Raw genomic sequence first — 21,768 nt, forward strand, 5'->3', positions numbered from 1 at the left:
CAAACTGGGGTTGCAACTGCTTGAGCTGGGGATCAGATGAGGTCCCTTCCCACCTCAACCGTTCTGCAAACAGGGTAGACATGTCTCTGACAGTCACTACTCTCCACTTCCTTAGCTCTCAGACATTAATTTCCGACAAAAAATGTACTTTGAACATCCTTATTATTCTGTGTTGCTGCATTCATTCTTCTGGACATAAAATGTGTAGATTCTCTATTTTCTACAACAAATTGTTTTTAAACCTACACAAAGCTTTGAAATACTGACCAAAAATTACATCCTGTCTCTTGATGACATCCTTTTCTTGCTTGCTGCAGAACACTGGATCCACAACAAGACTCCAGGACTCTGCCTCAAACTCTTGTGCATCTGTGCAGAGATCAGTCCACTGAGACAAATCCACATCATCTATGACAAAATGTATATCTCATTAACACCAGGCAAATGAACAGTAAGGGAACATGTTTTGCACATCAGATCTATTCGAATAGTAAGGGCAACACATGACAGGGATAAACTTTAGACAAGGGTTCTGCAAACATTGGCAATGGCTTTACATCAGAGAAGCTCACCAGATGTGAATGTAAAAATGTAAATGTGACCATGAGAGAGAAGGAAAAAAAAACAAAAACAAACCACCCTTCTTTTCTCAGATTAAATCCTGTTTATACTTCTTTCTTTGAATAAACTTTTTAAAATTTAAAAATACACTCCAGCATTTTCAAAAGTAGATGTCCAGTGAGAGATATCTGCACCATCCTTTGTGAGTCAATGTCCTTCACCTTTGAAATTCAGTCTTGCACCTAGCTACAGAAAAAGCCTATTTCCATTCACTTCACAAGGAAATGTAGCTATTTTAGGAAGGCAGTTCACCAGCAGGAGGCACGATATTTGGACTACTCAGGAAATACAAGTGATGTAGGTTTACATTTTGCAGTGTACACTGTCAATGGAGTTGTATTTTAAGACTAATGTATCTGATTTTATAATTTTAATGAGACACACTTGTAATTATCAAAAAAAGGTGCTCTACAGTTCTTTTAGCAGATGAAGAGGCTTCCTATATAAACTAGGGAGTTTTTCTGTTCTGCAGTATCTGTCCAATGCTTCCCACCTTCCATCATAAAAGAATCCATTGAAGTGAAGGTCCTTAATGCTTGTAACATCTCTTCAGAGCGTGACTTGGACCTCCAGGTGCTATCCTCAGAATCTTGTTCAGAAAATGGCACAGATCTTCTACAGCAGAGAAGAAAAATAATGATTTAAAAAATAATAATAATTTTTAAAAATCCCACATTTGTTTAATGGTTTCAATTTTTCCAAGAAATGCTGAAGGATGCTTTCAGCATAGCTCCCTGGCAGTTGCCCTCTACCTTTCAAAACTAGCACTGGGGACACTTTTAGACAAGAAGTGGGACTGTTGTGAGACTTCCCTCCTTCCAACAGACAGTCCAATAGGCACAGAGGAAGAAGGATGCACCGAGGAGAGCACCATCTGTGAAATGTCTCCAGGCAGCGAATCTGTGAGGCAAAGCACAACACAACATTCTGATAAACCAAGTAGAGTATGCCATCAACAACACACTGACACTGAGAAATGCTAACTGGTGTTCATATTGACCTGCACTGGGTATCACAAATGTCCACTTGCCATGGTACAAGATGGTGATGCTCTCTCAGGGAATATAAAATAAGCCTTAGGCAAAGTGGAATAGCTCTGGCATGGATATTACTGAGAAGAAAACAGTATCAAAACATACATGCCCTAACATTGCAGCCTAACCCTAGGAGACCCAAATATTTGTACATATGGTAAATTATGTACTCAAAAAGCAAAAGACAGAATTATTAGTTTTTATTTTCGTTCTCACTGAAAATAAAACATAGTAAAGCTTCCATTTTAGTAGAAGATGAGTTAATTCAACAGTAATTTACTAAAAAAACCCTAGTCATATTACAGACACATGCACTTTCTTACAGACAGTGAAATTAAAAATAGAAACACACAAACTATGTAGGATAGTTTGTGTCATTCATGCTGTGATTTTATACAAGAGTTAACTTAGAAGTGCTAGTTTTACACCTCTTAACTTACTTGTTGCACCAGCTTTGGGTTTGGTTTTATTATGGTACCTCTCCTGGGATTTCTGAAAAAAAAATAATAACTTCATGAAATTGCAATTTAATCATAGCTGTTAACACAATGAATAGTCAAGTCAATATTCCACATATCATTACACAAAAGAGCTTCAGGAACACATTCCTAAATTATGGTCCTATTTTTTACATTTTACATGAATATTGTAGATAACAATTTTCAAAGTAGAATGATATTATATGTAGTACAATACTTAATCTGTTTGTTCTAAACTGAGTCACTCAGTTACAGCATTTCTCTGTATGAATATTACCTGTGAAGGCTCCAAGAAAAGGAGTTCACAATCAGGGCTTTATATTCAAATAAGCTCGACACATTTTTGTCAGAGCAGGAACCCCAGGTATCAGAGGTAGAATCAATCCCCCTTTCACAGTGGACTTTTGCAAACCTGTAACAAAAGCCTGCTGGTTTTAGGCATGTATTTTACTTGAGGTGGCTCAGTGTACATTTTCTTCACCTCATTCTTGTTGAGATGGTGGGGGCTTGTGTCTCCTCTCAACAAATAGCCCACCAGCCCCAGTAATTGAAACTGCCAGCTCACTATTCTAATGCCCTAAAGTTGCCCAGAAATTTGTGCAAGGCTATGACATGACAACTATAACCAAAATAAATAAAACCTGATTTATGTCCAGTTCCAGGCTTGCTTATGCAGAAGAGAATGTACAGAAACATGTTCTCCTTGCAAGGCACCATAATGCAAAACCCAGCTACACTAGAAAGACACACTCAACCAATCAGAAAAATTACCTGTATTACTGTGGCACACTTCTCTGCAGGTCTCATTTTATTACATGAGGGCAGAAGCCTTACAAATCTGCTTTTGAAAATTATGTCTTTGTCATGATAGCCAAACCACACACGTATTCCTACTTAAAAAAACACAGTATCCATCAGCACCAGCGCTGATTTTGCCCTATTTACAGTGGCAGCTGAAAACCAGGAGTGACTGCCTAGGCAGGCTGTGGAATCTCCCCCTCCAGAGATTCTTCAGAACAGGTCAGACAAACATTTGCCCAAACTGTTACCTAGAAGTGAGCCTGACCAAGGGTAAGGGGACAGACTAGGTTGCCTCTCAAAGTCCCTTCCATATCTGCTTTCCATTATTCCAACCATGGAGGAGCCCCCCCTCTATAAAAGGGGCTATAAGTGATTTAAAGTGGCCTTTCTTTTCAATCCCCTTTGCATCCCTCCAGGCACACCATTTCACAATTCAAGCTTGAATTCTTAAAAATTAAAAATATGTCTTTAAACTCTTTTTTGACCCTCTTCTAAAAACTGCTGTTCAAGCACAGTGCTTACTCTGTTTCTCACATCAGATATTTTGACACCCTTGCAGCCCTTTGCATATAGACACTGGTCTGGGCAGGCTGTGTGTACTTTCTTTTTTCCTTCATGATTCCAGACTCCTTGGAAAGCAGATCTGCTCTAGTAAGAATGGTGTGGTACAGGAGATTACCTTGGTGCACACAGGAGCACCCTCCTTGCAGCTCTTATGCACAATCATGTTGCAATCTGAAAGAAAAGACACATTTCAAAGCCTGGCACCAAACACTGTCTCTAGCCTGCAGAAAATGTTACTCCGAGGCTTCATCTTTTTCCTGCCTCCAGGTCCACTTACTAAATTAGACCCGAGGATACTCTGATGTTAGAGCCCCTGGGCAGGAAGATGTTTTTGCCTAATGTCCTGGGGTTAGGAGGTAGTCGTGGCACCTTCTGAAGCTGCCACCTGCCAGCCCTCCTCCCCCTGTCCTTGCCAAACTCAGCTTGTTACACGAAGGAGGTACTTCCAAACCTAGGCAAGGTTTCTTTTTGAAACAAAACACTGAACCACAACCTCAATTCTGGATTCAGAGCTTGTTAAGTTCACATGCAAAAGCCAGCAACTACTTACGAGAGCACTGCAATGACTCTTTTCCTAGGAGGGCTTTTTCACAGGCCATACATGAAATAACTCCTGAAAAGGTCCCATTTGTAAAATTGTGTCTGTTCAGTTTCTCTTTATCTTTGGTATCTTTATTTTTTGTCTTCGTCCCCAACAGCAGAGGCAGGAAAAGAGGCGGGGGGGGAGGGGAAAAAGGACATTAGAAAAGAAGACAAAGCGATTCAATCTTAAAAACTCTAAAGCATTCCCTTTCAAGAGGAAAGTATTATAAAATATTTATTCCCTGTCCTTGAAGACTTGTAACAGTATATTGTATTATTACATTCAATATTGTTGAAGTCTGAAATTATACAGGCATTGCTTTCCCTGGCAACTATACCAGCAAGCATTATCAAGGAAGACTGGCAGCAATACTATTATAAAGCTGTAAATAGGGAAGGGCCAGGAGAAAAAAAAAAAAGTGTTACTAACTCACTGCACACACAAACAAATATCAATGCCTACACTCCCTGAGGCATGCAGGCAAACTCATACCTCTGCAATTAAAGCTGCAGTTACGTAAATTTAGAGAACTTTAGATCTTTGAACACATCAGAAATAACTTGTTTTTAATGACTGTTAATTAATTTTTTTAATTCTGCCTATTTTTACAGCACTCATGTTAGTGTGTGCATACATTTCTCTAAGCAGCCCTGGTAGTTACTCTTTAGAAGGCCACACAGACACAAGCTAATGTATGGCTGCTGGACCAGCCATACACGTTCACAGCCAGTTCTGCCGCTCTCGCAGATATCATTCCAGCCAACCAGTTTCACATCCATATACATTAGGATACCCTGGGGCACAGGAGGGTGTACTAGAAAGCCTGAAAAACTGCTGAAAGGCCAGCTAGAAAGATCCCATAGGCCAAATCCATCTCTCAAGCTGTTGATTGATGCCATTAATCTAAATTTCAGATGTCTCAAAATTAAACCACAAATGTTCTAAACTACCTTTCATAGTACACATGTACAGGCCCTGAATCTGCAACTCTTTTAGCAGTACTTACTCATGCAAGAAGTCCCATTAATTTCATATAAGGCAAATCCAACTGATTAAGTGACAAATGTAGAAGTTACAGACTCAATTACTTATTGACAGTCATTGCAAGAACAGGACCATACCTCTTAATTTTATTTAACAAAGTATTTCTTTAAGGTAATCCATACATTGAATCTTTGGCTAAATTGCCAAATGATATTACGAATAACATTTTAAAAAATGGTGAGTGAAAGAGTTCATATTGTTCACTTAAGGCTACTGTTTAAAAGGAAGGCCATTTTTTTAATCTGAAGGTCATTTCAGGGCATACTGCATATGTTTTAAAATTAAAAAATAAAGATACATTTCCTTCCTATTATTTATGTGGTTTTGTAATAACATCTTTACATAAAAATATAGATTCTCATCTATAATTAATTTAATTACAGTGACATAATTATACATAATAACATAGACATAATCCCAAATTACCTTGCACTTATTCCGTGTGCTGGTCATTCTGTTCATCAGAAAGCTGAAAGTACGACTCACTTTATATTTTTCAGACTCATTTTTTGAGGGTACAATATAGTTATTCCATTCTTCTTCCTGAATCCTAAAAAAGAGACAAGCATAAAAAACTTGATTCTAGTGGGAAAAGTGCCTTAAAAGAGATCAGAATCTGGACAGTGCTTGTTTCACCTAACAGCTACAACTGCAAGTTTTAATGTGGGTTTAGCTGATGTTATTAAAAAGACTGCAACCTTTCCTTTATAAAAAAGAGTAAACAGCAGCCCATGGAGCACTCTTAATGTACAATGTGTTACAACCTTGCCCAAATCATGGATGGTATTAAAAGCCCCCTCGATTTTGTCACAGTGTTTTGGACAACAGTAGCACATCCCTGCAGTGCACAGTGTTCAGCACATCCCCACTGCAGGACAGCATAGGGACAGCCAGGCTGAGCTCAGCTCAGGGTTTAAGTGTGGGCACACTGTCCCCCTGGGCAGGGAGCGCCCCCTGAAATCAGTGCTGAGCACCCTGCTGCAAGGGGTGCTGAGGCCTCTTTCCCACTCTGCTCCCTAGATGGCATTCCTACACAGACCCGTGCCCAGCCTCAAAAAGCAGGCACACAAGGACCCACACCCACAGAGGCCAGAAGCACCCACACCCATGGGGAACACCCATGTGGGATGACTGATGAAAGTGTGTCCTGATTTGATCCAGGATAGAAACAATTTTCTTTCTAGTAATTTTACTTTTTAGTCAAGTCTCTTCTAAGCAGCTGCATTTGCTGAAATTAACAGCATATTTTTCAGTCAGTGTCTGCTTCTAGGACTGATGACAATGTTTTAGTTACAGTTGGGGAATGGTGTGCAGAACCAAGGCCACTGATTGGATCTGAGAAAACATCTTATGTGATTTGTTTAATTGCCGACACAGTATTAAGCCCTGACAAGGTGATTTTGAAGTCAAGCCTATATTCACCTTTTCAGGAAAGGTACAGAGCTGACAGAACCTTTAGAGTGGAATTCAGCTACCATGCAAAGGCTCTGTACCTCAGTTATTCCCCAGGTAACCCCAGCTGCTGGAATCAGAGGAGCCTAGTGTGCTGATAACCTGCACATTTGAAGACATCATGGCTAGACCCTCTAATAAACATGGGGATCTGAAGGTCCCCTAGAACTGACAAGTTGCATGTTTGATATCCTTGGTCAAAAATCTGTCACTTTTTTGACAAATGGCTGTCCTTTAGTGAACTTTGTTCATTATAATATCATTTTAATAACAAAACACACCTCCATCCCAAAAGCTACCCACCTCCCAGGGGACAACCACCCCTCAACAAACATGCACCCTGAATCTTCTTTAGTCTGTACCTTTAAAGGCAAAGCAAGAGAATTCTACACCAGTCATGACAAAGGTATATATGACCAGAGTCACTCAAGCTCCACCTATAAGATAACAACCCTATAAAATTGACCTAAGAGCGGAAGGATGTCAAGGAAGATGACATTCATGTTAGGGAAGATACCATCACCAGGCCCTTGCCAGGATTACCCTTGACTTCTGGGATCAGTCGACAGGCTCAGATTCTAGTCCCTCTCAGAGGAACACTTTTGGATAAGATCTGAACATTCAGTCACACCAAGTGTACCCCAGAAAACTTAGAAACCTCCCATTTAGAAACTTAGAAACTCCCTTTTCCCTTTTCTCTTTCTTTCTTACCACTTTACGCATTAGTAGCTGGGGTTTATTACTCATATTCTTGGTATTTGCACCTGCTTTGTAAACAGCTAATTTATCACCAGCAACCCAAATAATTTGTGTATCTGTTGCTGCAATAAATTGCAGTACTGTTTGACCTAACCAAAAGTGCTGTCCCTCAACAGGGGGACCAAACCTTTGAAGTGTGGCTGTGCTAGCTCAGGTATGTGCAGTGGGCAGCTGGTGTGATGTCAGTGGCTCCAGACTCGTGGTGGTCCAACAGGGGTGCTGGCATGACTAGACGACTAACACTGCTTTGGGCAGCACTCAGAAACTAATCCCAGCCACCCTCAGCCCCTCTGATAGCTGAGGATCAGCTGGAACGGAAGGGGGCTTAGTTTCTGCCAAATTATTTAGCTCTTCTTTCTCACACAACTCAGGGGGGCACAAGCACCTACACCCACAGGGGATGAAAGGAGCTGCACCCACAGGGGACACAAGCACTCACATCCACAGGGGACACAAGGAACCCACCCACACCTGCAGGGGAAACGAGGACCAGCACCTGCAGGGGAAATGAGGACCCCCACCCACAGGGGCCACAAGGACCCATACCTTTTCTCCGGGGACTGCTCAGGCAGACTGTACGCTCGCTCTGCAAGACAAAAGCAGTTATTGGGCACTCCAGCAGCAAGGTTACCAGGTTTATTTGAAATGCACAACCTCTACCCAGAACATAAGCTTGTCATTAAGGGCTTGCGATGTCATTTGGAAATTAGGAAAGCAACAATGTATTATACATTAGAAGCAGCTCTGCCTAGGGTAAGACCACTGCCTACTAAGCTTTAGTTAGTTGGCAGAATCTGCCAGAACTGAGATGGGCATCAGTGAAAGCCTCTGCGAACAGTCACTTTTTAAGAATAACAGAAAACATTTCTCGTTTTTCTTAGCAACCCAGACTTGAATGATTCACCCTTCATTTTGCTTTTTACATAATTTGATATAAAATGTCTCAATTACATTCTTCTAACATTTTCGATTACCTGTCTTACGCACTTTTATGTATAGTATTTCAAAATTTTAAACCCCTCTACATAAAAAGAAGTATTACTAGCCTACATACTGCACAAGATATGTAATGTTGTTACAAGTTTACATCCTAGAAACAGCAGACGATGAAGGTCATTGTCAACAAACTGTCTAAAAAGCAAAATAAAAGAAAAATAATTCAGTTTGGTAGTTTTGGAAGGAAAAAATAACGTGACAGAGATATCTCTACCATCTCCAAATTAGAACACATTCCATTTTGCAGACATTTTTTGCAAAGCTACCACATGTTCAGAAAGATACTTACATACTTGCCTAAGCAACAGCATCAGACTATGCCTTCCTTGAAGTCAGATACAAACTGGAACACGCTTCACTGAATGAATCAATATGTCTTTAAACAAACAATCTTCAGGTCAGTGAGAGCTAGAATATTCACCAAGGAAGCAGCGAAACTAAAAGGCCATTTCAGTCAGTTACCAGGCACAACCTGTGCCACAAGATGCTTTCAGAAGAAACAATGGCCATGTACTCATGGCAGATGAAGGCAGCCTCAGGCAGAATACCACAGAGGGCTTGGCACGCAGTTCCTTAATACACGGGTGGAGAAGAGACACTAACTTAGAGCGCAAAAGAGCCTGAAGGAGAGATCGAACACCGTTCATGAACACACCATCTACAGAACAGGGACAAATCCTTTCCTGTTATAGGCTAGCAATACCTTCTCAAATAAAAGCAGGTAGTTGTTTTAAACCTGAACATACTGAAAAGCTTCCATTAGAAATGGATGGTGATTTCCCACTTTCTTCTTGTACTTCATGCAAGAAAGACCATCCTGTTGCCATCTGCATTTGTCTGCCTTGTCCTATGTTTCATTGTATAAGGTCAGCTGCACCTCTTATCTACATAATTAAGCCCTGAGTGAGATGTCCAAAGTGCTGGCAGATGGGCAGAAGGAAAGGGGCAGGTTTTCAACATGCAAACACCTATACAGACCCAGACACAATCCACTTACAGCCTGCAGAAATCAGGATGAACTACCTGACCTAGATTCTTGGACTAAGATCTTAGGCTAGTCCTGTTCACAGACACAACTGCTTAAAGTGAGCACAGCTGTGCCTGCCATCATCACTGTCAGCCACCAAACACTCCCTTCAGTGCTCCTATCCTTGCAGAATGGTGGCAAGGAAGAGAGGAGATAGGAAGTGCTGGTGGCAGGGAAGCATCAGCAGGACTTTCAGCAGACCACCAGCCTCCCTCCCAGCAGTGCACCACATCTGCAGTGGAGGTTGCAGAACAGCCTGTTTCCAAAGCATGGACAAGAAAGGGTTTCAATCTTCTCCGCAAGACAGGTAAGGGTCCAACACTATCTGACCCTGGAGAAAGGAGAGAAAGAATGAACATGACATGGGCCTGAGCCCAGATCAGGTCAGAGCAGGTAATGGTGTCTGGATTAAGATGAATGGGCTGTAACCTCAACAATCTGCTAGCTGGAAGGTCAGAGGAATTAATTCTCTTTTAACTAAGCACATGCCACAGGGCTTTGCTGATCTGCCATCCTCTACTTCTGTGACATACTTCCATCTTTTTCTTCTGCCCATTTTGCCAAGGACTTATGACCTAATCTGTTGGATACAAATGTTTAAGTGATGAGTAAAACTACAGGACAGCTGTGTGTTGCAGGTTGTAGCACATTCTCCTCCTTACAAGGGGACACAAATCTTACAGTGAATTTGAACAACCACGAACAAGTTATTTGCTGCAGTGATTAACACAGTTTCAGAAGGAAAAAAGATAACCTGCATAGTTCACAGAATGTCTGCCCATCAGCTTTCTCTGTCTTGCCTTTGTAACAGCTTTTTAATTTCTTTACTAGTTTCAAGCTTAATTACAATATGTCCACAATATTTGTGTTTTCACATTCATTGTCACAGAATCACAGAATGGTTTGGGTTGGAAGGGACTTTCAAAGATCATGTAGTCCAACCCTGTGCCATTGGCAGGGACACCTCCCACTAGACCAGGTTGCTCAAAGCTCCATTCAACCTTGCCTTGAGGGGGCATCCACAGCTTCTCTGGGTATCTCTCCCATCTGGTTCATTTTAACTCACATGTCCTGCCTCTTGCTTAGGACTAGGGGAAAGCTAAAGGAATTCCATAGAGACAGACAAGCAGGAAGTATGGCAATACATAGGGTTATAGGGACAGAGATGAAGTCGCTTGAAATGCAAGAGGTTTTTAAGTTATGCAATTCATATAAAGAGCACAGTATATCTATTTCATGTTTTGCACAGTTTTCAAATATAACCCATGAGCTCATTGCAAAAAGTGTGTTTTCTTCTAAGTATGAAACTATGTGTCCAGAAATAAAGCACATTAGAAACAATTTGTAAAAAATCACAAGCTTTTTGCAGAGACATCTCTGCTTCCACTTGATGGAGAAGAGGGGTTTTGCTTCCCTGTGGAGGTGACACTAGCCCATACATGTTTCAGAGAATCTGAATCTGCGGGAAGCTGGTGCCGCCTGCCCACTTCGATTCCTCTGCAGTGTCATTCTGAGCTTCCTCACAGTCTCTGTCGGGCACCCAGTGCGAGGCTGGGGTGAAGATCTTCCAAAAAGACTGCTACTGCTCTTGCCTGTGTTAGTTTTTCTGACCAACTCCCTCCCCTGTTGTATGCCCTTCTGAAGACCGGCTGCTGTATCAGTGGGGGGCATGACAAGGCAGTGGGTGGGAGAAGATGAGGGATGATGGCAGGGGCACTTGAAGACAACTGAACCATGCTTTCATGTGCATTAGAAGATCTGTGTATAGGAGAGGCCTGAGCAAAGCCACCAGCACTGGGTCTGAAGCAGGCAGGCAGGGGTGAAGGCCATGCCAGTGCAAAGCCAGAGCACTGACCTTCACTCGGATGCCCAGCTGTGAAGTCCCGAGGAATGTGAGGTCTTCCTAATGAACCTTTGGATGAGGAGCAGGAATAGGAGCGTGCCCGAATCCCATACACTATGCATTCCTACAAAAAAATTGCAGCAAATTAAAACTTTTGTTCTTTTGTAATGCATCAGCAAAAGAAACAAAATAAACCAATGACAGAATTTCTGGAAGAAGGATGGCTGACCACATCCATACATTTTCATGGGTTCATTAAAGCTCTAAGTTGAAGTAAAACATTGGATTATTTAATTTGAATTCTTAGGAAGTCTGTCATACTTCTACTATGATAAATTTTTGTATGTTACAGGAAGTAATTTGTGGGTGCAAGTTAGACTGAGAGAAAGCTTCCATTCTTCTCCAGTTTGGTGGCAAATGCCATCCACACAGTGTTGTTGGCCATTTCCTCAGATGACAAAGATACCTTCCTTTACCAGGGGAGCCACTAATCTTACTACTATAATACCTCAAGAACATTTCATGGAAACTAGCACCCTGCCTTGGTAATTGATGTCAGTGTTTCCAAAGAAAGGACTTAGCCTCTTCCCCTTCTTTCTCTGCAAATTTTTCTTGTGTGGTGATTTTCTGACCCCCAAATATGTCGATGATAAGGCCTGAAAGGAAACCCCCTGTTTTTTTATACATAGTTTATATCTCAACAGACCTCACTTCTAAACTGCTTTCCTTATTGTTTTTAAAAGCAACCCTAACAGAATACAGTGTTTGTGCTGGATTCTTTTTCTTCCTTCATGTAATCATTTGCTGAAGTTCAGATGAAGCCATACAGTGGCAAGAAGTTTGTCTAATAAAAACATAATCCCTACGAACAAAAAATAACTCTACCTATGTGTCTGAAGTTCTTAAAAATGGCATCATGGTCTAATGAAAATTAATGTAGCCCAGATAATTTAAAAAACCACAATGAAGAGGAGAGATCAGCACTAGTCAATGCACAAAACCCAACTGAATTTGCCCAAGTCTAATAATTGTCTTATAACTAGCAGCAGGCTAGTTTTCTACTTTACAAAGCTGTTACCTTTTCACATAACTACAGCTGGTTAAACATTTCCTCACTAACAATGATCTGGTTAGAAAATGCTGATTCACTGAATCTGTGATACTTCGTTTGAAACACTTCTGATAAATTAAGCCCTTCCTATGGCTGCTGACAAGCCAGCCACTACCAGGAAGCTGTGGCTCCACAGGACTGTGCACACTGCTCTCCACAGAGACTAACACTGCTAAGTGGGAACACATTCTCCCTTTCAGATGTTTCTTACATGTTTTCAGTGACTTCTTTAAAATGAAAACAATACAAACCAAGATAGTGTCAAATACCTTGGGCTGCAGACTGGGAGGTAAGTCTAATCCATCTCTGCTACAAGCCATGGTCTCTGAAGAGCCGAGAGGAGGGTAGTGAACATGGGATCTGCTTGAAACATCTCCACTTCCATCATCTATTTCAAGGTCATCAAGACTTGAACTGAAGCAGACAATGAAGCTTTTAATTCCCACCAATTCTAATAACAATCTGCCTCAACCTTAAGGCAGCAAGCAAAGATCCTTCTGTATACTCTGATCAATAACAATCCAAACCACCGTTATTATGTCAAGTAAGCTGTGCTCTGAGTCCCCTCTCAGGTTTGCAGTCAGCTGACTAGGATACTCAGTCACTCTCTGTACAGGACTTGTCTGACCCAACCTTGTGGATTTGTAGTACAGACATTTGCATCACCCCTGACAATGCACACTCCTACCACAGTCAGCCACGTCTGGAGGATAATTTTCAGACCCATGCTCAGCATCTCCCTTCAAATGAGGTGTTTTGTTTCACACATATACCTATATAGATGATAAGGAGAACTGAGACAACTAGCTCAATTACACTATTAAGATATGTGGGTATACATGGATATTCTGTGCATGTGTTAATTTGAAAGATATGATGTGGCTATTCACAGATATCTTTTTTTCTACATCTGTAACTTAACAGAGGATGGAAGAGAAAACTAACAAAATAAGTGAAGGATGGTCTGAGACAGCTTATGAGATTAATTCAAAAAGATATAAACTTAAAAAACATAGAGCACTATGAACAGACTAAAAAATCTCTAGCTAAATCAGTATTTCAGGCACCTACAGACTATTTGATTGGCCAGTGTTTCTCAGCAGGTAAGTGCAGTAAGGTTTCTCAGCAGTACCAGGACTTCCCAGAATGGGTCCCATTAGCCCCAAGAGCAAGTTCATGGTCTCGTCATCAGAGTGACAGGAATGAATGGCTGAATGCTTGCAATAACATTACAGCCTTACAACATAAAAATGTAAAATATGTGTGGAATTTCTAAATAGTTACTAAATAGTTTCTAAATAGTCCCAGAGATCCTACCAGGAATAATAGCACAAGAACTCCTTCACACACCACTACAATTCACTTTGTGGAAGGGCAAATCTATTGATACTTTACAAAACCACTTCCTTATGACATTTATGGAGACCACCTTTTGCAATGTTTCCTAGTAAAAGCCCATGTGACATTTCAGAAATGAGTTACTTAACTGCATTATCAGTTACTGTCACATTTTAAAACTGGAAAAGCAATACATATCTATGACAACAGACAAGCAGACACATTTTACTTGGATTTTTTTCTGACATAAAAAGCTATTTTAAATATCTGCTAAGTAACTTGCCACATCACCTCAGATACTTTAAGAGAAGTGCTGCTGGAATTACATACTGATAGTCTTATGTGTAATATTTGGATCACTTGCAGTTGACATATTAGGTCAATCACATATCTCTAAAAACTCATATAAGCTCTTAAAGCTCATATCTAGACACCCAACCTATGTCTTAAAAAATGTAGGAATATCTAAAAATGTATAAGAAAGAAAGGTATATGACAGGCAGAAGAAAAAGATTTATAGTAATCATAGAATCATAGAATCCTAGGGGTTGGAAGGGACCTCGAAAGATCATCTAGTCCAACCCCCCCTGCCAGAGCAGGGTCACCTAGAGTACATCACACAGGAACGCATCCGGGTGGGTTTTGAATGTCTCCAGTGAAGGAGACTCCACAACCTCTCTGGGCAGCCTGTTCCAGTGCTCTGTCACTCTCACAGTACAAAAATTTTTCAGATATTCACCTTGAACCTCCTATGCTCCAATTTGCTCCCATTACCCCTTGCCTATCACTGGTCATCACTGAGAAAAGCCTAACTCCATCTCCCTGACACTCACCCCTTACATATTTGTAAACATCAGTGAGGTCACCCCTCAGTCTCCTTTTCTCCAAGCTAAAGAGACTCAGCTCCCTCAGCCTTTCCTCATAAGGGAGATGTTCCACTCCCTTCAACATCTCTGTGGCTCTGTGCTGGACTCTTTCAAGCAGTTCCCTGTCCTTCTTGAACTGAGGGGCCCAGAACTGGACACAATACTCCAGATGCGGCCTCACCAAGGCAGAATAGAGGGGGAGGAGAACCTCTCTTGACCGACTAACCACACCCTTTCTAATGCACCCCAGGATGCCATTGGCCTTCTTGGCCACAAGGGCACATTGCTGGCTCATGGTCATCCTCCTGTCTACCAGGACTCCCAGGACTCTACCAGGACTCCTACACTGCTCTCCAGCAGGTCAGCCCCTAACCTGTACCGGTACATGGTGTTTCTCTTCCCCAAATGCAGAACTCTACACTTCCCCTTGTTGAACTTCATCAGGTTTCTATGTGATATCCCCATAGGTAGCAAAAATTAAAAGTTTGGGAAAGAACAACTCTTTGTCTGGCATTTGTTATTTTATCTGTGTTAAAAGATTCCTCCTAGTTGAACTTTACAGTTGTGTAACAAATTCCAAATTAAGGTAATATTACTGCCCACTTCAATCAACAACAGATAGACATTACTGCTTCATTACTTTTCTTACATAGATCTGATGCTCTACCTCCAAATAGTCCAAACTCTCTGGAAAGGTGGGAGACAGATTTCTTCCTGTACAAGAATGAACTGATTTCATGTCTCTTTTATCAAGAGAAGCAATAAAACCTTTTATCAAGGAAATGTACTAATTCTTGAAACCAAAAATTATAGTTTCATCTTCAAAGCTCTCCCCATTCCTGAAGACAACCAGTTCACTGTACAGCTTAAAGCCATCTAGAAGTTATTCCTCACACCAATCACTCTGCTAGCAAAAAACCTTGTGTACCAGAAAAAGAGCAGAAAACTATCTGAACCTATCAGAAACATGATCTGTCTCTGCATTATGTCTTTTCAAGTAAAAAAAATATGCAATTAAGAATAAGTTTGCCTTCTACAGGCCAATGCAAGAAACTGAAAGATTTCTAGCACATTCAACAGATTTCGGACTCTCCTCTGGATGGAAAATATAACTGAGGAAAACCAGAGTGAAATTATGGTTTATGATAAAAATGCCACCATGGAAACTCTTACAATGAACAGCTGATTCTTTTTATTGTTTTATTTTGTTGTGTTTTTTTTAAAAAAAAAAAAAAGAAAAGTATAAAAGCATGAATTTGCATTAAAAATTAATTAGAGGACACCTTTTACTTGTTAAAAATGTCTTCATAGCTATTTTATGAAAACAGATCTTTAGGACAATTTAAATACCAGTAATTGAAAACACTGATTTTTACCTCAGTAATAATATTTATTCAGCCAGATTCTGTTTCTTCTTTTGAAATTAAAAGTTTATCATAAATAATCCTTATTCTGGTCACATCATCAAGTAAATTCCATACCTCCTTCTTTTCATGTCAGCATAAAGTTGGCTCCAACCCTTAATAAATCCATGGGTCTTGAATGGAAGATATGAATCTGCTCCATATGGATTGGAAGGTGAAACAGTACTTTTTAAACCTGCATTTTCTCCACATTTCTCTGGCCTTTTATTTCCTTCTTTTGGAACATGTATATACTGGTCATCCTCCTCAAGGGAGGGAGAAGAAGAGCTCTTAGCTCTTGGGATTGAGTTGGTAGGATTCAGACTAATTTCACTGCTGACACCATCTTCATGAATGTTGCAAGTCCTTAAATCTCCAGCCTGCAGAGAAAAATTGAACTCTTGTAAAAGGCAGTAACAAGATGTACTGTCAGGGAACAGGAATCAGATTAGTTCGCCATTGTATTTGTGGTTATATGTTTTGTCTTTCTTCTATTACTTTTACAGCACATGAATTGAAAGCAAAATAAATGGATAAGGGGTTCTAGACCTTGAATTAGTTTTTTCCATAATTAGGGAAGCAATGAATTGGTATTTGCCAGTCTAATGGATTTCTCACTCGTATTTTTATATTTTCTTAAATGTATCAATTCATATATTTATAGGTTTTATTAAAAAATATCCTACAGTTAAACAAAAAAACATGCATAATACATTAGTGCTGGAAACATATGGAGGAGAATTCAAACACTGTGCAATTTAATTTGGAAAAATCAGCCTACACATCATGCACTTTTAATTTTCCAGCTCAAATTTCCCAAGTTTTGAGATAAATATACATTATCTGGAACAGAGGATTTCCAGGGGAGGAAAGGAAAGGAATTTTTATTTTTTGCCATTAAACAATTACGGGCATGAAGCAGCCCTCTTCTTGCATAAAGACACTAATGGAGTTGGGAATTACATTTTCTCAAGTATGGGAATCAGGATTTTGATGCTGGTTACAAATAATTATTTGTGCAACTGAGGTTGAGTTCTCCTGTCAACTCTGCAGAATATATTAAACTACAGTTTATTGTCAGCCTTTTAGTTAGACACTACTGTCATCTACTTATTACAGAATCATAGAATGCCAAGTTGGAAGGGATCTCAAAGATTGTCTGAGCCAAGCTTTCCTGGTAGGAACACAGTTTAGATGAGATGGCCTAACACTTTGTCTAGCTGAGTCTTCAAAGTGTTCAGTGGTGGGGAATACACAACTTGTCTGGGGAGATTACTCCAATGTCCAACTGTTCTCATGGTGAAAAATTTTCTTCTAATGTCCAACCAGGATTTCCCTAGAAGCAACCAGCACCCATTATCACTTGTCCTTTGCATGTGATGCCTTGTAAAAAGGGAGTCTCCATCTTCTTGGTAGCCACCCTTGAAGTACTGGAACGTAGCAATAAGGGCTCACCTAAGCCTTCTTTCCTCCAGATTTAACAAACCCAGTTCTCTCAGCACTTCCTCATATGGCAGACTTCACAGTCCTTTGATCTTTTTTGTGGTCCTTCTCTGGACCTTCTCCAGCAAGTCCACATCTTTTTTTGTAGAGCAGGGACCAGAACTGAACATAACACTCCAGGTGTGGCCTGACAAGCACTGAGTAGAGTGGGATGACGACTTCTTTATCACTGCTGGTGATGCCTTTGTTGATGCAGCCCAGCACCCAGCATGGACCTTGATTTGTGATCCGATAGCCTGAGGCCCAACAGCACAGATAAATACAGAGGTGAAGAAAGTATTAAGAACCTCTGCCCTTTCAACATTGTTGGTGACTAGTTCACCTCTTCTGTTTAACAATGGGCCAATATTCTTCTGGTTCAGCTTATTGTTTATGTGTCTGAAGAACCCTTTCTTGCAGTTTTTGACACCTCTGGCTGACTTGAACTCAAGTTGAGGGTTTGCTTTTCCAACTGCATCAAAAGAAGCATGGCTGGCAGGTTAAGGGAGGTGATTCTCCCCCTCTACTCTGCTCTCATGAGACCTCACCTAGGAAGGGACTTTTTACAAGGGCCTGTAGTGAGAAGACAAGGGGGAATATCTTAAAACTGCAAAAGGGGAAATTTAGATTAGACATTAGGAGGAAATTCTTCACTACAAAGGCGGTGAGACACTGGCACAGGTTCTCCAGAGAAGCTGTGGAGGCCCCATCCTCGGAAGCGTCCAAGACCAGGTTGGATGGGACTTTGAGCAGCCTGGTCTAGTGGAAGGTGTCCCTGCCCATGCAGGGGGGTTGGAGCTAGATGATCTTCAAGTCCCTTCCAACTCAGAACATTCTACAATTCTGTGATCTTTTCATGCTCTGGTAATGTCCTTGTAATTCTCAACAGCTGTTATTCCACTTTTCCATCTCTAGTACACTTTCAGTTTGGCTTTGAGCAGAGCCAGAAGCTCAGATTTATGCCAAAGGGTCTCTTTCTCCACCTACTTTCCTTGCCTTTAGAGGGAATGAACTGGTTTTGTATTTCTAGGACAGTGCTCTTGAAAAACTTAGAAACTGAATAATACTGAAAAGTCACACAGCCAGTGAAAACACTCGATCTCCAAAAAGCACCTGCATAAAAGCAAAAAGAAAGGAAGGATTGCTAGCATCTCCAAACCCCATGTCTTTCAGATTTCTGACTTCCTCCCCTACAGCCCCACTTGAGATGTGTTTTCACCCCAAATATTTCTCTTAGTAAAAGACAGAAAGAACTGCTGGCATTTTTGCAGCAGCCCATATTTGCATTCAAAGACACCGTGCATGCAAGTCTGGAAGTAGTTCTGTTGTCCTATGCAGATGACATGCACAAAAGTAAAATGTTTCCCCCGCATCTTGCACAGCTGTACCTCCCTTCAAAATTATTCCTACCCATGCAGAGTTTCCCCTCAGCACCAGAGGGACCTTCTCCAGCAGCCACTCCATCTCCTGCTGTGTGGTGCTTTAGGGAGTTCAGCCTCAATCAGCAATTTAACAAAGCAGAATGTGGCTGTGTGTTGAGTAAAGGTAGAAGTACCAGGTAGAAGTACCCCCAGCAATATACTCAGGTAACATCCATATCTGTGATGGACCTGTGCTTATGCAGCTCTGTACTTCCAACTTCGATATTGTTAAAATCAAGGGTACTTAGATGGCATTTATAGTCCCCTGCCAGTTTCTCACTCCTAAGTCATTATTTCATGCATCTCTCAGCAACCTTAGGTTCACTTTGAATATGCCAGCCTCTGACTGAAACTTTCGTCTCAGCTGTTGCAAACAACTGAATCTGCAGTGAGTGTAGTGACTGAAGTGTCTCCGCGAATGGGAAAAAAAAAAAATTAAATAAAGAAAAATCACACTTGCAAAATCTCAACCTTCTTCTAACATTATGATCTGATCATTTCTTACTCTTATATTCCAACTTTTACCCCAGAGAAAGCCCACAGCAGGTTACAAATAAATAAATCCCTTCAAACACCACTGAAACACAGATACATAACACCAGAATTTTTTTACTGTGTAAACACAACGACTTCACTCAGGAGTTGGACTAGTCCCTCCTGCCCAAGTTATGATATCTGAGTGTGACTGTAGGGGAGTGATTTCATGTGCAACATGGTGATGTAAAACATGATTTGGTCTGGACACTCTGGCTTATCTCCAGTGCTGGTGACAAACAAATCAGAAACACAAACACTAAGTTAGGATCTTCAGTATCAGAATGCTCCATGCTCCTTGTAAGGCATCAATTTCACCTTTTCAGCAATTTTGTTGAGCCTGTAAGCTTATCTATGAGCTTATACTTAACTTTGGAAATAAGACAGCAACAGCAAATTAATCTCTTTGATGAATGTTCATAGAGTTCAGAAAATCTGAAGTACACGTGAGCAAGTAACATTGTGTTAAGATTTCTTAGAAAGAAGCAAGTACCATTTAGCTCACAAACACACAGAAAAGACTATAAGAATTGTTTCAGAGTTTCTCCCTACAGGCTAGGGAGAATAATTCCTGTCATCACTGAATCTAGTAAAAGGGAACTCCTAAGTAGGTTGCAAAATACAGCTGAGAAGGGTAAGGTATTACTGTTTGTATTTCAGAGCTTTACTAATCAGCCACATACCACTGCTGACAGATCCAGAAGATCCTACTATCAGACAAATAAGTTATTTTAACAGAAGATGAAGAAAAATAGCCAAAAGTTCAAACATCAACTTACTTGGTGTACTACCATGCAGTTTGCATATACTTCATCACTTCCACTCAGCATGGCAGGAAGTCTGTTTGCAGCAAACAAAGCAGGTGGAGCCTTGAGTTTCCTGAGAATATCAAGGGTAGAGTGTCTCTGCTCTGGAAAAAAGAAATTGTGGAAAATATACCATTTAATCTCAAAGCTTTTTTTTTCTTATGCATATACAATATCATAAAAATGGCAAAGTTAAACATTAAGCATCAAATCTTAGGATTACAATTTGAGTAATATTTGTGTAGCCACTCAAAATCTGCCCATTTTTTAATTGCCTAACACTTGGTATATGTTCCAAGTAGCCTATAGTTGACAAAACTCTAAAAGGTACCACAGAATTATTCATATTACTTAAAAAGAAGTGTTCCTGTATCCTAGTTAGCAAAACCTTCCATTTTTCCACCTAAACTAGAATTCTGTAGAGATCAGTGGTTGCAGAAGTACACAGGACAAGATTCATGTGCTGGGATGAAATGTGCATGATTCTGGCCCATACATTAAATACATCTGATACATTAAATACATCTGATACATTATATTAACAAAATACTCTTCCTAAAGCATTCTACCCACTGGAAGCAATATAAATACTAATCTCAGAACAATAAAGCAGATTACTGTTCTCAAAACAGAAAACAAAATTACAAGGAGGATATAAACAAAACACCACAGATAGTGCCTTTACAGGATGACAGCAATCAATCAAGATCTGACCCATGAACAACATGTTTAGGATGAAGACTGTGTTTGATCTACTTCTGGCACTGAGATGAGAAATTATCAGTTTCACCAGAAAGAGAAGTTCAGTGTTCAGTTTTCAATACTGTGTCCATGACTGCAAATATTATAAAAAGCTGCATGTTCTGTCTACTTCTTTCATTGCTTTTGAGCAGCAGAAAAGCTAAGTGCTGCAGTCTGCCCTGCAGGCCCACTTCTCTTAAAGCTGCATGTAACTATGAAGAACACACACCAATCCAGCATTTGAGCTGGTAGCCGAGGCCTCATCTTGTCTTCTGACTGTAAGAGTAGCAAAATCTGACAATGTGGAAACCTGTCTTGGTCTAGACTGTGTGAAAACAGGCTAAAAAAAATAAATAAAAATCACAGTTTAAATGTAATTTTCCTTATTTTACAATGCTGTAGGTCAAGCACTGAACAATCCCAGGCAATGCTACAGGCTTGGGGAAGGCCAGCAGCATCCTGGCCTGCATCAGGAATAGTGTGGCCAGCAGGACTAGGGAAGTGATCTTGCCCCTGTACTCAGCACCAGTGAGGCTGCACCTTCAGTCCTGTGTCCACTTCTGGGCCCCTCACTACAGGGAGGACACAAAGGTGCTGGAGGGTGTCCAGAGAAGAGCCACCAACTGGTGAAGGGTCTAGAGAACAAGTTGTACGAGGAGAGGCTGAGGGAACTAGGAATGTTTAGCTTGGAGAAGAGGAGGCTGAAGCAAAACCTCATCGTTCTGTACCACTACCTGAAAGGAGGCTGTAGGGAGGTGGGTGTTGGCCTCTTCTCTCAAGTGAATAATGACAGGATAAGAGGAAATGGCCTGAAGCTGTGGCAGAGGAGGTTTAGATTGGACATTAGGAAGAATTTCTATACT

At 40.7% G+C, this 21,768-nt stretch overlaps 1 protein-coding gene across 1 annotated transcript in view; it reads right to left on the reverse strand.

The window, feature by feature from the left end:
* The window catches only part of ARHGEF28 (Rho guanine nucleotide exchange factor (GEF) 28), a 109,160-nt gene that overhangs the window by 36,463 nt on the left and 50,929 nt on the right, over positions 1-21,768 (reverse strand). Inside the window, exons 9-22 of the mRNA XM_010006381.1 lie at positions 20,138-20,268; positions 16,000-16,301; positions 12,584-12,728; positions 11,216-11,327; positions 8,914-8,991; positions 8,101-8,103; positions 7,884-7,923; positions 5,553-5,676; positions 4,050-4,182; positions 3,615-3,670; positions 2,096-2,147; positions 1,374-1,521; positions 1,115-1,236; positions 268-408 (exon numbers count right to left, since the gene is read on the reverse strand). Of these exons, the coding sequence (XP_010004683.1) occupies positions 268-408; positions 1,115-1,236; positions 1,374-1,521; positions 2,096-2,147; positions 3,615-3,670; positions 4,050-4,182; positions 5,553-5,676; positions 7,884-7,923; positions 8,101-8,103; positions 8,914-8,991; positions 11,216-11,327; positions 12,584-12,728; positions 16,000-16,301; positions 20,138-20,268 (1,587 nt within the window). The remainder of the gene's footprint in view (positions 1-267; positions 409-1,114; positions 1,237-1,373; positions 1,522-2,095; positions 2,148-3,614; positions 3,671-4,049; positions 4,183-5,552; positions 5,677-7,883; positions 7,924-8,100; positions 8,104-8,913; positions 8,992-11,215; positions 11,328-12,583; positions 12,729-15,999; positions 16,302-20,137; positions 20,269-21,768) is intronic.

Source organism: Chaetura pelagica, unplaced genomic scaffold, assembly GCF_000747805.2.
Source record: "Chaetura pelagica isolate M959 unplaced genomic scaffold, ChaPel_1.0 scaffold559, whole genome shotgun sequence".
NCBI lineage: Eukaryota > Metazoa > Chordata > Aves > Apodiformes > Apodidae > Chaetura > Chaetura pelagica.